Raw genomic sequence first — 18,123 nt, forward strand, 5'->3', positions numbered from 1 at the left:
CTTTCTGCCCATGACGTCGATAAAGATCTGGTCGAGTGTGCTGTAATATGAGCAGGTGCTATTACCTGAGCTTCTGAGTAAGCAAGAGTAAGAACCTCCTTAATCCATCTAGACACCGTAGCGCTAGAGACCTGAATTCCTGTTCTAGAACCTCCGAAAGCTATCAGAAGGTTAGCTGAATTTCTCCAGTCCTTGGTTCTTCCCAATGGGACATGAAGTCTAAGATGCAATATAAGTACCACCTCCTTCTACCTATCCTGAGTGCATTGAATATTACCTTGAATCAGTAGGAGATTTAGCGTTGCATTTAGGTGGGTATATCCATTTGTTGTGGAGGCTACGTGGAAAACCAATTACCGGTAACCATACTTTTTGGCTTCTGCTTGCCTTCACCATAGGTGACCAATGAGAGTTAGAATATAACCTCTTCTCATGGTAGGACCACTCCAAGGATTGATTTCTTGGTAGATCCAAAATGATAGAGCTTTATGAATGTGACATAAGAGGCCCATGTGGTAGCTTCACCCTCATATCCAGTGAGCTTAATTTCCCTCTTTTTTAATTGAGAAATTAGCACATAAGGAAGAGATAAAGATTCCCTGATCCTTGTGGAAATCAGACCTAAGTTTTGTAGAAATAAGAGCGGTAACCAGAAATCAATTCTATTCTTCAGGACAGACATGGATGGTGGTTAAATGTATAGGGCCTGTATTTCTCCAATACACCTGGCCGCCGCCGTCACCACCAACAAACATCTAAGGATTAAGTCTGTATAGTGATAGCCTTACTAATTCAGATGAATGACAGCCTCACTTTAGAATGAGTAGACTGTTGGAATGTAAGTATACTTGAATTCTAGTCTCAGGTACTGAAGTCTAGTAAAGACTTGAGATACAGGGTCTCTTTAAGCAGAGTTTCTCGAAGAGAAATTATACAGTCATGTACCAGGAACATGTTCCTGGAGGAAGGCCACATAATGGGTTATCAGGTCTAACTGCCCCCGACAGTTAGACGACGGACACCGTAAACAAAGCCGATATTTTCAAAACATTGCATTCTTTGTAACTAGGTTATAAAGCAATGGATTATTAATGAGGTGGGTCACATGCCCATCCCAACACAAGATGCTTAACAAAGCCCTTTGAAAGGCGAAGAAGGCTGTCTCCGCTCTATCTCCTGTATGCTGATGAGTTTCTGGTGCCGGAGCAAAAGGTGTGTGGTGCTGTTGCCAATAGCAACCAGCATATAAATTTACACAGACCATGCCTTCAGATACCGAGAGGTCACTATAAAATGGCCTGACCCTGCTTCACAAAGATCATCCAAGATCTGCAACAATGGCACCTTTACCAAAGGTAGGGCTACAGCAGATGCCAAACCTGTTTTGGTCAGTCTGATGCAAAAAATACCTGTGGTCTGATCCTACATCCTTTTTTGAAGTATCCTTCAAGGGGGAAAAAAACAAAAACATATGCTCTCCCCAGTGCCGCAAAAAAAGTGTTCACACTCTCTGGAGAAAAGACGAACAACATTGTTCCAAGCAGAAAACAGGTAGCTGCAAATTGTCAAACATACTTGTTCGGACGACAGTTCAGAGATGGTTGTTTGCAACGCAACCTACATGCTAGAATAATATCCCTTCCTTTGAGATAAGCTTATCTCAAGGAAGCACCTTGTTCACTGCCCAGCAGAATGTCTGAGCATAGGAAGTTTGACATTATGGGTGGACTATAAGTCCCACTTGTTAGTTTAAATTGAGTCACAAGTGTAATTCCCAGTGTGAAGATTCACGAATCTGTTTTCCAACCGATTCTCTCATTTCTGGAGAGTACTCCACACTGCCAGTAGATTAAAGAGAATATTTTCTCCAGTGAAGCACACCTGTCATGCATTTAATTGAGATTCAGATGACCTGTACAACTCCAGAGTCTTGCATCTGTCGTAATAACGAATGGATTTTATAATCCATTCGATTGCAGATTTGGTTGAGAAGTCCATTTTTAGGGAGAGGGTCACTGAATCTGACATCCAGATCGATTTCTCTATCCAACCACTGACATAGAATTGCTGTTTGAAATATTTTGTAGATAGCTTGTGCTCAAGCAACAGCTGGAATACAGGCAAAATGAAAGACATTGCTTGTCTGGGACCCCCTTTGCTCTGAAAAACTATCAGAGTGTTTTTGATCCAATCCTTTCTGCAGATTCATCCTAAATACTCTACAGTTGTAAAACAACCTGAATATTATCTTAGGTCTTCCTTCATTTTCACAGCTAGGTAAAGCTAGAAAATATCTTCTGTATACTCAGATTGCTGCTATTAAAATCATGTTCTTTCATAAAGATCCTGGGAACACTTGTAACCCGTCAAGGAAGTACTCAGGACTGCAAATGAAAAAGACTTGGGAATCAATCCTGAATTGCTGCCTCAGCATTTATGTTGCGCTTCTGTCCCGACGGACGGAAGGCGTCTGAGCTGCAGCCATTAAGGTACGCTCAGTAGGCAGTAGCAGTTCCAAAGAGCCTCGCCCAAGGACTCCTTAACGAAAAGGTGTAGGCTTTCTGAACAGGGAGAGCTAAGGTACTAATCCCAGTCCCCCATGTCAGAGGTAGAGCCCTTAACCACCACACTATCCACTGTCCCTTTTAGAATTTTTTTTTTTTTTAAACAAACTTGCCATCAGAATAACTTATGCATCAGCCTTGCATCTATTTATATGCAAAAAACAGTGTTGCAATTCAAATGTCTATGTGCAGAATCCCTGCACATAATTAAGTAAAAACACATCTGCTAATAGCTTGACTCCTGTGCATATTCCCTGCACAAAATTATCTTCTGAAAGCACACCTGCTACCAGCATCATTATCTGAAAAGAGCACTTGCTATTGCAAACAGAATGTCTGTGTATAATTATTACACACCATTGTTATCTGAAAATTAGCTTTGCAAACTGAAGGTTTCTGTGCATATTTTTTGCATGAAATACTGCATTGCATTCAGAACCCTGCATTCAGATTATGTGCCAATCCCTGAACATAACTATCTGAAATGCACCATTGCATTCAGAATATCCATGTGCTAAACCCTGCACATAATTCTTATTTGATAAGTAGCATTGCATTCAGGATCTGTAAAGCACACCTGCTGGCAGATAAACTAAGCATGCATAGAATTGTCTGAAAATGTATGCACACAAATCATTAACAGAAAACCCAAACTTGTTATAACATTTGTGCAAAAATCATTACATGAAAGTATAACTGCTTTCAGAATATTATGGCCAACCAAAATATGTATGCACGTATTTGCATAATCCGCTCCACAGCCATTCATTGTAATCAGCCATGCTTCAATCAAAATGCACAATCCCTGATTGTGGAAAAATCTACTTTGAGACCCAGATTTAAACGATTCCAACAATCAAGCAATTGATTATGTATATGGCTGCTCCCATGTGGTATGAACGCTTGAATTTGAGGGAATTGCCAGAACAAAAAGGTGTAGCCTGCAAAGGGCAAGAGAGTAAAGCTGCCCTGAAAGCAGAGAAAGTTGTAGCCATTTCCTGTTTCATGGGTTTCATCAGGTCAAATAAAGCTACTGTGGTACTTTCAGGTCTAGGAGCATAAGACTTAGACTTGATATAACAGACCAAACAAAGTCTTAGAGGTTCCTTCAGGCAACTTGCAACCACATTTAGTACATCAGCTAGACTTCGAAGTGCTTTTGCGTTTCTGTAGTACAAAACAACTCACACACACCAAGAGTCTTACTAACATGTACCCATTAACAATATGACAGGAGTCTGCAATAAACACTGCAATGTGTTTGCTTACCGGTGGTTGTGACCTGACTGCTCAGTTTCACCAGTTGCAGCACTCTCCTGAGCTTCCGTGGTGGGCCCACTTGACTGCACCATGACCCCCTCAGAGCTGTAGCGTCTGCGTGTATAGCGTGGCCATCGCGGTTTACAAAACTCACACTTCCAGCCGTCTAACACGATTAGTACGCATGACGTTTTATGCATGACGCAGTACGCACCACGGGCTCACACGTATCCAATGATGCATACATGCGACCTCATGCAAAACATGCGTCATATTCGGGCATGCGGAAAATCCGGCATCTCAGCTTACCGCCCCCATGCCCGCAGAAAGTATAATGAAGAGAGGGAACCTCTCCAGTCCCCTTCATTCAAAATAGGAAAAAAACAGGTAACCTCCTGCTTAGCTTCCTATTCTAGGCCGCACACCAGTAACTAGCCTAAATTATACTTTACAAAAAAATAAAAAACAGAAAAACCAACAAAAATGGTGCAGCAGGTGCCAACAGGCTCCCCTACTGAAAGGAACAACCTTCCCTGGTGCTTCTGTGGTGAGGTCTGGGAAACAAACAAAAAACTGTGGGAGATTGTGAGGAGGTGGGATTTATACTGCATCAATTATTTTAATTCTCTTAAGGTGTTTCCGATTTGGGAGGGGGACTTACACAATCCCAGGAGGGGCCGTCCTGGAGGACGAAGGGAGGAATTTTTGTGTGTGTCTGCCTCAGATGAGAGCGATGCCATCTGTACTCTCTGCCACCAAAAATTGAGCCGTGGAAAGACCAAGACCCATGTAGGGACAACTGCCTTACGAAGGCACATGATGAAAAAGCACAAACTTCAATGGGATGACCACCTGAGGAAAAGCAGCACACAAAAGCAAAGCCACACACTGCAGTGGAAGATACCAGGCCGCAATTATTTCTCAAAAAAGGCAATACCCAAACCGTGATGTTGAAAGGCAAGTGGTGTCATCTATCTCTGCCTGCAAGCCGCTTGACTGTCTTCTCCACCACCACCAGCAGGGTCCAGGACTCCAGGTGGATTCCTGAATTTTTAAGGCCAGCAGCGGCCACTAACAAAACTAAGAATATTTTTTCTGGTATGTGTACATGCCTGCCTAATTTTTCTGGCTGCGCTGCAGCAACAAAACAAAAAGGCATGTACATGTATCAATTCCCCTTCATGATCGTTACCTTGCCGTGGTGAAGGGGCTTGCGTATCACAATGAAGCAATGACCACAGGCTATATGAGCGTCTTGGGGGGTGGCACACACAAGATAATAACAGGTTGTTGCTTCATTGTGGACAGACCAAATTCGATCACTGTTGTTCTATCATTGAGCTACCTCAGCCTGGCGACCATATGGGCTTGAAAACAGCCATCGCCTGCACTCTCGCCATGGTGCGCACCAGTCCAGCACGGCAATCACTACACAAACAGCTGTTTGCGGTGCGTTACACAGCGAGTTTGGTGTGTCGGTGTGAAGCAGTACACCAATTACACTACCTGATCGATGTATACACACGCAAGATGTTTTAAAGCACTCTATGCCTCCAATTTAGCATTGCAATGTTATTTCTGCCCTTAAAAAACTGCTCTGTCTAATCCGTAGTTTTCCCTGTGACTTTTGGCATGTATCCCAATCTGCCATGCCCCCCTACAGGTGTTAGACCCCTTGAAACATCTTTTCCATCACTTTTGTGGCCAGAATGAGTGTTTGTAGTTTTGAAAGTTCGCCTGCCCATTGAAATCTATTGTGGTTCGCATGAACGTGAACTTTTATGGAACTTCGCGTTCGAGGTTCGCAAATCTAATATAAGAGGTTCGAGCCATTTCTATTTCTTATAGCAGCCTCCTCTGAAGTATCGCAACCATGATACTTCACTAGCACGGCCACTACCATGTAAATTAACATCTATGGCGGCCACAATTTTTTTTTAGTTACATTGTTATTTGGGTTGAAAAAAGACGTTTTTCGAGTTCGTCCATCGAGTTCAACCAGAGAACAAAGTACAACACCAGCCTGCTCCCTCACATATCCCTGTTGATCCAGAGGTAGGCGAAAAACCTTTACAAGGCATGGTCCAATTAGTCCCAAAAGGGAAAAAAATGATACAATCCCTGGATCAACATCATTAGGCATTACCTAGTAATTGTAGCCATGGATGTCTTTCAACGCAAGGAAAGACGCTCACGTCCGGGCGGCTGCTCTGCTGCGGTGCTGTACTTCGGCGCACGCGGTCGTGGGTGCACCCCCGTGCTGTAACATGGTTCCCGATCACCGATCCGTGTCCCCAGCAGAAAAACCGAAGCGCTCTTACAAGAGGCTTCAGTCTTTCTGCACGTAAAATTTTCCGCATCCCCCTTGTGCTTCCAGTTAGCGAGAAGCCCAAGGAGGGGAAAAAAAAACAAAAAAAACCTCACGGTGGCCATCTTGTGGCCAAATAGTAAAACTACATCTACATACTTATTACATTACAATTTACACATATAATAACATTAAAAATTAACTGTTTATTTCACACACCAAAATATTACCCAAATAAAATTTATAAATGGAAAAAAAAAAATTACAAAACAAAAACAAAAAACACAAATAGTTACCTAAGGGTCTGAACTTTTTAAATATGCATTTGAAGGGGGTATACTACGAACATTTTTTAAATTATAAGCTTGTAAATCGTGATGGATGCAAAACAGAGAAAATGCACCTTTATTTCCAAATAAAACATTGGCGCCATACATTGCGATAGGGACAAAATTTAAATGGCGTCATAACAGACTAACAGGCAAATAAAATACATAGGTTTTAATTATGGTAGCATGGATTATTTTAAAGCAATAATGGCCGAAAACTGAGAAATTATGATTTTTTTTCCATGTTTTCTTATTAATCCTGTTAAAATGCATTTATAAAAAAATTATTCTTAGCAAAATGTACCACTCAAAGAAAGCCTAATTAGTGGCAGAAAAAAAGATATAGATCAATAAATTGTGATAAGTAGTGAAAGTTATTAGCGAATGAATGGGAGGTGAAAATTGCTCTGATGCATAAGGTATAAAATCCCCGTGGGCTGAAATGGTTAATCACTCTTACTGTAAAGAACCCTTTCCTAAATAAATGGCTAAAACGTTTTTCCTCCATGTGCAGATCATGTCCTCTAGTCCTTTAACCTCCCTGGCGGTAAGCCCGAGCTGAGCTCGGGCTATGCCGCCGGGAGGCACCGCTCAGGCCCCGCTGGGCCGATTTGCATAATTTTTTTTGTTACACGCAGCTAGCACTTTGCTAGCTGCGTGTAACCTCCGATCGCCGCCGCTGCCCGCCGATCCGCCGCTATACCCGTCGCCGCAGCCGCCCCCCCCCCCCCAGACCCCGTGCGCTACTGGCCAATCAGTGCCAGGCAGCGCCGTGGGGTGGATCGAATTCCCCTTTGACGTCACGACGTCGGTGACGTCATCCCGCCCCGTCGCCATGGCGACGGGGGAAGCCCTCCAAGAGATCCCGTTCTTTGAACGGGATCTCTTGATCTCCGTTCGCCGGCGGCGATCGGAGGGGCCTGATAGGATGCCGCTCAGCAGCGGCTATCATGTAGCGAGACATTGTCTCGCTACATGAAAAAAAAAAAATTAAAAAAAAAAAAAAAGGTATTTGCTGCCCCCTGGCGGATTTTAACAAACCGCCAGGGAGGTTAAGAAGGCCTAGGGACAATAAGCTCATCCGCCAAGCTTTAATATTGCCCTCTGATGTATTTATACATGTTAATTAGATCCCCTCTAAGGCGTCTTTTCTCTAGACTAAATAAAACCAGTTTATCTAACCTTTTTTGATAAGTAAGACTTTCCATCCCACATATCAATTTTGTTGCTCATCTCTGCACCTGCTCTAAAACTGCAATACATGTCCTGTAATGTGGTGCCCAGAACGGTATTCCATATTCCAGATGTGGCCTTACTAGAGAATCAAACAGGGGCAATATTATGTTAGCATCTCATTTTTATTTCCCTTTTAATGCATCCCAAAATTGTTAGCTTTAGCTGCAGTGGCTTGGAATTGAGTGTGATCTTTTAACTTGTAGTCGATGAGTACTCCTAAGTCCTTCTCCAAATTTGATGTCCCCAACTGTATCCCATTTATTTTGTATGGTGCAAGACCATTGGTACGACCAAAATGCATGACTTTACATTTTTCAACATTGAATTTCATCTGCCATGTATGTGCCCATATAGCCATCCTATCCAGATCCTGTTGCAATATGTCCCTATCTTCCTGAGAGTTGATTCAGCACAATTTTGTATCATCTGCAAAAAGAGCAACATTTCTCACTACTGCATCTACTAGGTCACTAACCCTCCTGGTGGTTCAATTTTTTTGCCAAATAGGCAGAAATCTTTTTTTTTATTTTTTGTTTGTTTCATGTAAAGCTAACAGAGTGGTAGCTACATGAAACACCACTAGAGGGCGCATGTGTCCCTCTAGTGCGATAGCAAACAGGGGAACGCACATATAACGCATATAACGCGCTCCCCTGTTTGGCTTCTCCTGTCGCTATGGCGACGATCGGAATGACGTCATGGACGTCCTGACATCAGATGCCTCCGATCCAGCCCATAGCGCTGCCTGGAACTCATTGGTCCGGGCAGCGCAGGGCTCTGGCGGGGGGGGGCCTCTTCCGCCGCTGCAAGCCTCGGCGATCAGGCTGTACGCACGGCTAGCAAAGTGCTAGCTGCGCGTACAGCACTTTAAATAGGGCAAATCGCCCCACCAGGGGCTGAGATATCTTCCTGCGCAGCATAGCCCGAGCTGAGCTCGGGATTACCACCAGGAAGGTTAATAAATAAATTGAAGAGCACTGGACCCACAACAGACCCCTGTGGGACCCCACTTCTAACAGCCTCCCATTTTGAGTATGACCCATTGGCCACAACTCTTTGTTTTCTGTCCATTAGCCAGTTCCCTATCCAAGCACACAGACTCTTCCCCAGTCCTTGCATCCTCAACTTTTGCACCAGACTTTTGTGGGGAACAGTGTCGAAGGCCTTTGCAAAGTCCAAGTATATCACATCTACAGCATTTCCAATATCCACATTAGCGTTCACTACCTCATAAAAGCTGAGCATGTTAGTCAAACAGGACCTGTCTTTAGTAAACCCATGTTGATGCTGAGAAATAAGATTATTTTCTACTATGAAGTCATGTATAGTATCTCTTAGTACCCCCTCAAAAAGTTTGCATACAACTGATGTTAAGCTTACAGGTCTATAATTTCCTGGATCTGATTTTTTGCCCTTCCTAAATGGGAAAACGTGGGCTGTACGCCAATCCACTGGGACTCTGCCAGTTGCAAGAGAGTCACAAAAGATAAGATAAAGGGGTTTATCTATAACTGAACTTCATTCCCTTAGGACCCGAGGATGCATGCCATCCGGGCCAGGTGCCTTGCCTATTTTTAATTTATTTAGTCTTGCCTTCACTTCCTCCTGCGTTAAGTATTTCATATTACAGTTGGAAGACAGACTCTTCTGCCTCTGTAATTTGCAACAGTGACGTTTCCCTTGTGAAGACAGAAGCAAAGAAAGCATTTAATAACTCTGCCTTACCTTGCTCATCCACCATTGAGTATCCCCCCACCCCCTCATCCTTTAGGAGTCCAATACAGTCAACCATTTTTTTTTTTTTTTTTTTTTTTTAGAGTTGATGTACGGTACTTGTAAAACTTTTTGGGGTTAGATTTGATATCCCTAGCGATTTGATTTTCAGCTTCAATCTTTGCCAGTCTAATTTCTGTTTTTACAATTTTTATTGCACTCCTTATAATTGTTTAATGCAGCCTCAGTCGTTCTTTTTCCTCTTCATGTTACCTCTAACCTTTCTATTCATCCATAGAGGCCTTTTTTTATTCCTAGATATGTTGTTTACATATGGAATATACATACTACAATATTGATTGAGAGTAAGTTTAAAAAGCTTGCCATTTCCCTTCAGTTTCCTCCCCTTGTAGTACATTATCCCAGTTCACCAAACTTGTGCCTGCCTGAGTTGATTGAACTTTGCTTTTCTAAAGTTCATAGTTTGTGGTCCCGCTGCCCCGCGGCCTGTCAGTGATCACAACATGATAACATTTGATCTGGTGACTATTTCCCAAATGTTCTTGAACCTGCACATTTGATACATTATCTGGTCTATTGGAAATGATCAGATCCAGCAGTAACGCATTCCCCCTAGTTGGCTCCGTTGCCATTTGAATCAAGTAACTGTCCTGTATTGATGCCAGAAATCTGCTGCTTTTACCAGAATAGGTTGCCTTAATACTCCAGTCAATGTCTGGAAAGATGAAGTCACCCATAACTATGACCTCATTATTACTTGCAGCTTTTTCAATCTTCTGTAGTAATTGCAGTTCTGCAGCTTCATGAATATGTGGTGGCCTGTAGCATACCCCAATAAGCAATTGGCAACCTTTATTTCCACCATGAATATTTACCCAAACGGACTCCACATCTTCACAATCTTCCTCCATCTCATCGTTGAGGACAGCTGTAAAAGAATTCTTAAAGAAAAACCCCTCCACCTTTTTCCCCTGTTCTATCCTTCCTAAACACATTGTATCCCTCTAAATGTGCTATCCAGTCATGGCTTTCATCCATGTCTCGGTTATTCCCACAATGTCATAGCCTTTGTCAATCAGAATGAACTCTAGTTTGTCTATTTTATTTGCAAGGCTCCTAGCATTGGTTACCATGCACTTTATATTTTTACCACTACATTTACCAATTTTGTTTACATGAAATGGGCTACTTGAAGTTTTACCAACCTCCTTACTCTTTACACTGTCCCCACCCCCCTCTCCACCCCGCATAATGTTAGGCTCCCACTGTCTTTTTACCTTATCATGTCTACATATTGAGACTTTATGCTCCCGCCTCCCCCAAATCCTAGTTTAAAATCTCCTCCAACCATTTATCCATCTTCTCCGCAAATGCAGCTGGACCCTCCTCATGAAGGTGCAACACATTCCTGCTGTAGAACCTGTGGCCGACTGCAAAGTCTGCCCAGTTCTCCAGGAACCCAATTGTTTGAGGTTGCTGCTTGAGCAGCGCTTGCTATACTGGTTAATGAATCAACCATGTCCCTTATTGGTCCCCTTTGTTAACCACTTAAGCCTAGCTGGACGAACATTCTTGACCAGATAGGCTGCGCGCGCTCCTGCCGGCCGCGCATACTCCAGCACGCGCTCCCACCGCCGACCGTTAGCCCAGCAATCATTGAATGGGATTATAGCTCCCATTCATTGATCGAAGTCCCCCGCAGAAAAACTGACAGCCTCTTATCAGAGGCTGCGGTTTTTCGGAGTTATCGCTTCCAGGACCTTTTGACTGTGGCCATCTTGTGGCCGAATAGTAAAACTACCCCCACATCCATTTTTTATTAAACAAATACATTATTTTACATTTAGAATTAGCTGTTTACCTCCCAAAAATTACCCAAATAAAATAAATAAAAAATTACAATAAAAAACAACAACAACAGAATAGTTACCTAAGGGTCTGAACTTTTTAAATATGCATGTCAAAGGAGTATATTAATATACTTTTTTTAAATTATAGGCTTGTAAATAGTGATAGACGCAAACTGAAAAAAATGTACCTTTATCTCCAAATAAAATATCGGCGCCATACATTGTGATAGGGACATAATTTAAATGGTGTAATAAGTGGGACAAATGGGCAAATAAAATACATGGGTTTTAATTATGGTAGCGTGCATTCATTTCAAACTATAATGGCCAAAAACTGAGAAATATTTTTGTTTCCATCTTTCTTAATTTTCCTGTTGAAATTGATTTAGAATAAAATAATTCTTAGCAAAATGTACCACCCAAATAAAGCCTAAATGGTGGTGGAAAAAACAAGATCTAGATCAATTCATTGTAAAGAGTAGTGATAAAGTTATTGGCAAATAAATGGGAGGTGAAAGTTGCTCAGACGCCAAAAATGAACAACCCTTTGGACTGAAGTGGTTAACTTAGCCTTTTTTTCTTCTTTTTTTTGTGATAGTAATGATGGACTCTAGACACATTTGTGGTGCTACTTTTGGAATTACTCACCAGCAGAAAATGGAAGAAATGCTTCATTCTTTACAAAGTTCCCATCTGAGTCCAGGAAGTGCTGAGGGTAAAACTCATCCGGCTTCTTAAAGTATTCCTTGTCTCGAAGGACTGAATGCAGTAATGGAATGATATGAGTCCCCTGCAGAGGATAAACAAAGTGACTTCTTAGAGGAAAGTTTTACCAACAATAATACTTAAGTATTCGGGAATGGTGGAACATGGTCACAGACTCGAGGTAAATAATCCCTGGCGAACAGCAGCCAGTCACTGTTTGCATTTTACTGCAATTTTTCATGTCTTCAGCGCTGCGTAATATGTTGGCGCTTTATAAATTCAAATAATAACAATAATAATAAAATAATAATAATGTCCCAAACAGCCAACAATTTTTCATGTCCTAAACAGCCAACAATTTTTCATGTCCTAAACAGCCAAAAATGAGAAAAAATGGATTTTGAATAATTCAAAGAGAAAAAAAATGTTTTTTAAAGTTAGCAAACATCTGTTCTGCAGCAGAATTCAGAAGGTCATTGCTAAGTGGATTGTTAAACTTAATATAGCAAATACAGGGTTGGGAATGGGAGCAATGTGTGCTACGCTGCTTATCCAGTTGTTTATTGAGGCCAAAAATTGACGCAGTTTTCTCTGTCATGCCTCGGGTATCGAGAGGATATGGCGCTGGCTCATTTCTGAGGGTACTGTTGTGGAAGTAGTGAAAGGTAAGAATTTATGGTCAATTAAGAATAATAAAGGACTTTTTCCATGGTTGTGTGTTTGTATGGTCCCCTATACTAATTCCACCTGAGAAGGGGTCAGGTATTTGGGTCCCCTTCTTAAAGGGTACTCCCAGATGCCACCATGAACCCCCTCCTCCTTCCCAAGGCACTGAAGTGGGGAAGAGCCCCTTTTACATGCTTTGGACAAGGGCTCTGGGAGAGAGATAGATGCTTGGTCACCCCTCTCTTCCAGACCCCCCAATACAATGGACCATGTGGGCTGGTATGGATTTGGCTGCAGAGCCCAATGTGGTCTATGCTCCCAGTTTGGCTATCCCAGCCTGTGTGCCTGACAAAGGGTTAAAGAGGTTTGGAAGAGGGGACCCAACATTCAAGACAGGAATATTGATGTTCACCAATGTTTCTTCTCTAACATTCAAAAAAATTCAGAATTCTGAAGGAAACATTACCGACGTTCAGGACACAAATAAGAATGCTTTCCTGGGTGAATTCTTTGATGTGTAATGAGCTGGTCTTTAAGCCTGAAACATTTCCCACACTCTAAACATGAATAAGGATGCCCATATGTGTAACTTCTCTGATATCTACAAAGATAACCTCTCCAACTGACACATTTCCCACAATCTAAACACATAAGGGCATTCGCTTGTGTGACTTCTATGAAGAAGATAGGCTGTCTGAAACATTTTCCACACAGATTAGCGTCCTTACTTGTGTCCCGAGTGTGAAATGTTTCAGAAAACTGACCTTCTTACACATCGGAGACGTCACAGGAGAGCATCATTATTTATTTCCAAAATGTGAGAAATATTTCAGTCAGAAATCTATTCTTACACATCAGAGAATTCACACAAGAATGTGTCCTTACTCATGTCCTGAATGTAGGAAAGGTTTCCTTCAGAAATCTGATTTTCTTGAACATCAGAGAAGACACATCAGGGAGCATCCTTATTCCTGTCTTGAATGGGGGGTACCCTCTCCCAAGCCTCTTTAATTCTCGGATCACTCTGCACCGAACAACATGCACGCAGTGGAAACTCTTCCAGTGCCGTGCATGTGTATCAGCACACCTGCGGTGCGATGCAGCTAAGTAGCCGCATCGCACCGCTCCTAGTGGAAACGGGCCCTTAGCGTCCACTTGAAAACTATCTTTATCGTTTATTAAGATTTCGGCTTTATCCTGTGGCCATCTTTCCTTGTGCCTCTATATCATATATATGTGTATATATATGAGCACCTCTGAACACTTAGTTTAGGTTGCATCTGCCACTCCTGCAATTGATCTATGACTGCATGTGGAAATATTTGTTACCTATACGTATTACCAATTACAGGTGGAGCTTACCTGACAATTACCACCTCCATATTGCTGTAATCCCACAAAAAGTTTTTACATATGTTGTGTTATTGGAGGACCTGAAGGATAGTGACACCCTACTCTGTATATCTCTACTAGAGTGGTAGGGGATCAGAAAGACCACTCCAGTTTTCCCCATTGCTTGATACTAACAACACATACATGAATATTGATTTTTAACAAGTTAAGTTATACACTTCTGATGCAGCGCTTAAGGGCAATTTGTCCAGTAGGACCTTGTGCAATTGTTTAGTTTCCCCTGTTACCCTCCCTCGGTTTGTATGCAGCTGTCGTTTTGTACGTGGTTATGTACTACAAGGAAGCAGTTCTTCTCCAATCTTTTTTCACACCAGGAAAATCAAGTTGCCCGGCATTGTGTGGACCTGCATAATTCACAACAGGACATTTTCTACAACTAAATGTTATATATTGCATTTTAAAATACTTACTCTGGGTATAAACAACCCCTTCAGTGTCACATCTTCGGTAGTGCAGTGTGGAACACCCAGTGGTCCAATGTTGGCAAACCTTTGAATTTCATGGAGGACGGCATCAGTATAGGGCAGTTGTTTTCTATGAGCTAAACGAGGTTCTCCTGAACCAATTACTTTTTCAATTTCATTCTGAACATTTTCTGTTAGCGAGACAAAGACGTACAGGCTTTAAAACAAATAATCTCTACTTTCTCTTAAAGGATATCGGAGGTGACCTATGGATATTGTTTTACTCATCTGGAGCTCTTTGCAACCCCTAGAAGTCTGTCAGGTCCTTCACAGCAGTTCTGTCTTCCTCGAGAGTTCTGCTGCCAGCCCCCTAGTGATCTCTGACCCGATGGGTTGGCATCTTGTGTGCATGCCTGCAATCGCGCTTCAGTCACATTGAGCATTCCACGTCTATGCATGCACACAAGACACCAAACAAGGTGGGTCATTGATCCTAAGAAGGCTGACAGAGTGACCCTAAAGAAGGGCCGGAACTGCTGTGATGGACTAGACAGACTTCTAGGGGCTGGAAGAAGCCTCAAATGAGTAAAACTTTCTATTCATAGGTCACCTCACAAATCCTTTAAGACAGAGTTCCCCAACCCTGTCCTCAAGGCCCACCAATAGTACATGTTTTGCAGAAAACCATAAGCATTCACAGGTGGGGTAATTAGTGTCTCAGAAGAGCTGATTAACTACCTATGTGGATATCCACAAAACATGCACTGTTGGTGGGCCTTGAGGACAGGGTTGGGGAACACTGCTTTAAGATATATTTAAAGCAAATATATTACTTAGTAATATTACTAATATATTACTAATAATACAAACTGGGAATTGAAAAGTTATCTTCTCCAGCTAAAAAGAAAAATGTACAGAGGGTAAGTACAGAGGGTAGCAGATAGGGGGCTCCACCTTGCACCCAAATTTCCCTCTGCCACAAATCGTGGCTTTTATAATAGGCACCTAAGGTGGATGTAAGGGCTCCAGCGCCCTTTTTCCTGATACCTTGTAACATATCCAACGTGTCCCGCTGCATTGGTTCTGAGGGTTTTGAAAGGATTTACATAATATGGTCTGGTGCTGTATTTTGGCCTTCTTGGTTGCTCTTGTGCTAAATATTTTGCTATCACCAGTTATCAATAGTAAAACATTGGTACTGTTACTCCTCCAAACACCCTCTGCTCTGCAAATAAGACAAATTAAGCAGATCCACTTACAAACATTAGGTGCATGGGACCTTTCCCATGCAACCCCTACTCTATGGAATTTACTTCCACAATCAATGTGAGAGGCACCTTCTGTTGACAGCTTCAAAGGGAGTGTGAGGAAAAAAAATACAGAGGATGGTGCGCTAGAGAGATGGCCACTCTTTAGCACAGCTCAGTGTGACCGACTGCCTTTTCCAAGATTTTAGGCCTTATTCAGCTCTCTTTACCCTACAACAACTTCCCCCTCACACCAAGCTCCTATGGGCCAGAATTCAAAATTAAGGCACGGATTACCCTCCACAGCTCAGCACCGCAGCCCTGTGAGCATGGTGTCCTCTGGCTCCTATCACTCAGAGTATAAATAGCCTTTCACCTTTCCTCTCGAGCTACAAAGCTTGCACACTCTCCACATGAGTCCTGACCCCCAGATGCCACACTAGAATGGACTCCCAAAGCCACCCTCATGCTTTACAAACTCAAAGCTCTCCTGCATCAGGAGCTAGAGGTGGTAGCAAACTGGTTAACCAGCTAAATTAAGAAGGAAATCATGCATTTAACGTCTCACACTGGTGAAATTGAGGATAGGATGGATAAGACAACAACTGTAATTGAAGCCCATGAGAAGGATCTTGAGGAGATTAAGGCAGAGCAAACTGATTCGAAACCAACCGTTCGCTACAGTAACATCAGAATTTGCAGGCTCCCAAAGACTGGCGGATCCGTACTGTGCATGCATGAGTGTGAGAGAATGCAAGCTCGCGCATGTGACGTACAGAGCCGCCTGTCTACGGGAGCACTCAGGCTCCCGAAGACTTCCGAAGCCTCCTGCAGTGGCAGAGGGCAGTCTTGGACCCATTGCTAACATAGGACACAGCGCTAGAACGAAGGGACCGCAGAAGGAATGGGAAGGCTCTATTGGACCCAGAGCCTTCCATCTAATTAGGCGAGTGATTATCTGTTTTTGTGTTTTTGTTTTCATTTCACTTCAGACACACTTTAAGAAAAGGCTAAAAATCCAACCCTTTTCCAAAGCCTTTGAGGCTACAGAATGCAGGGTCACAGCACATTGATAGTGATGTAGCGAAAATCAAATTTTCAGTTCGTGAATGCAAATTTTCTACAAAAGTTTGCAAATAGGTGAAACCGCCATAGACTTCAATGGGTAGGCACATTTTAAAACTTAGAGGGACGGTTTCTGGCCACAAAAGTGATGGAAAAGTTGTTTCAAGGGGCCTAAAACCTGGACTGTGGCATGTCGGTGTGGGATCCATGGCAAAAGTCCCACAAAAAATTACATAGTTGACGCAGAGTCATGTTTTAATCTCTAAAGGGCAGAAATCACAGTACATTCCAAAATTTGTGGAATTAAGCGCTTTAAAAACGCCCATCCTGCATACATGGCGACAAGGTAGTGTAAGGGCTAGGCCAGGCATGGGCAAACTTGGCCTCTCCAACTGTTAAGGAACGACAAGTCCCACAATGCATTGCAGGAGTCTGACAGCCACAGTCATGACTCAAAGGCAAATGCATTGTGGGACTTTTAGTTCCTTAACACCTGGAGGGTCGAGTTTGCCCATGCCTGGGCTAGGCCCAGTTCACACTGACAGGTGAAATGCTCCATTTAATGCACCACAAAAACTGCAACAAGCTTTTGGTGATAAGGTCAGGTGGTCAAATCCTTGTTTTTGCTGGTTGACACTTCCAGGACATAAATGTTAGTCCTCTTTGGCGGCAATCTTTGTGTAGTGGTGTGTAGTGCCCGCAGTGCTTGTGCGCACACATTCATGGGAGTACAGGCGATAATGGTTTTCCAGCCCCAATGGATGGACTGAGGTAGTTCAATGACCGTTAAGTGACAAAAAAAAAAAACACTGATTCTGCACTAAGGCCTTATACAGGGGGCAGTAGTGGACACTTGATGCCAGAAGTGGTGAAGGCTTATTGGGTTATGGTTGGTGTACTACTATCACCAGCATCCCTTTTTTCCAACAGCTAACATGTGCACTAGACAAACAGAATTGCAATATTCTGAATTGTAGAATTGCAATATAACAATAGCAAGAAAAAGAAAAACAGCCCTTACATTGGTGATTGATTTATCAAGTTTTGGTGCACTACTAGGACCAGCAGACCTGTTCCCAAAAGCTAATGGGTGCACTGGACACAGAAATGCAACAATAGCAAGAAAAAGAAAAACTGCCCTTAAAATGGTGAATTAATGTAGCACTAAGCACTGCCTGCACCGGTCTGGAACAGCTAAAGTGCAGTATAAACACAATGAACAGCAATATCACAAGATTAAAACACAGCCTTTAGAAGGGCTCTCGGGGTTTATGTAGATGGAGAATTGGTACTGTAGCAGTACAGCTCTGTCCCTACAGTGCCCTTCCCAGCAGCCACAGTC

General features: G+C 42.6%; 1 protein-coding gene across 4 annotated transcripts in view; it reads right to left on the bottom strand.

The window, feature by feature from the left end:
• Positions 1 to 18,123, bottom strand: part of LOC137570370 (cytochrome P450 2K6-like) — a 126,588-nt gene that overhangs the window by 47,908 nt on the left and 60,557 nt on the right. For all 4 annotated transcript variants that reach the window (XM_068279029.1, XM_068279033.1, XM_068279030.1 and 1 more), the window contains exons 8-9: positions 14,476 to 14,660; positions 11,930 to 12,071 (exon numbers count right to left, since the gene is read on the bottom strand). In XM_068279029.1, coding sequence (XP_068135130.1) covers positions 11,930 to 12,071; positions 14,476 to 14,660 — 327 coding nt within the window. The remainder of the gene's footprint in view (positions 1 to 11,929; positions 12,072 to 14,475; positions 14,661 to 18,123) is intronic.

The sequence above is a fragment of the Hyperolius riggenbachi genome, chromosome 4 (genome assembly GCF_040937935.1).
Source record: "Hyperolius riggenbachi isolate aHypRig1 chromosome 4, aHypRig1.pri, whole genome shotgun sequence".
NCBI classification, from domain to species: domain Eukaryota; kingdom Metazoa; phylum Chordata; class Amphibia; order Anura; family Hyperoliidae; genus Hyperolius; species Hyperolius riggenbachi.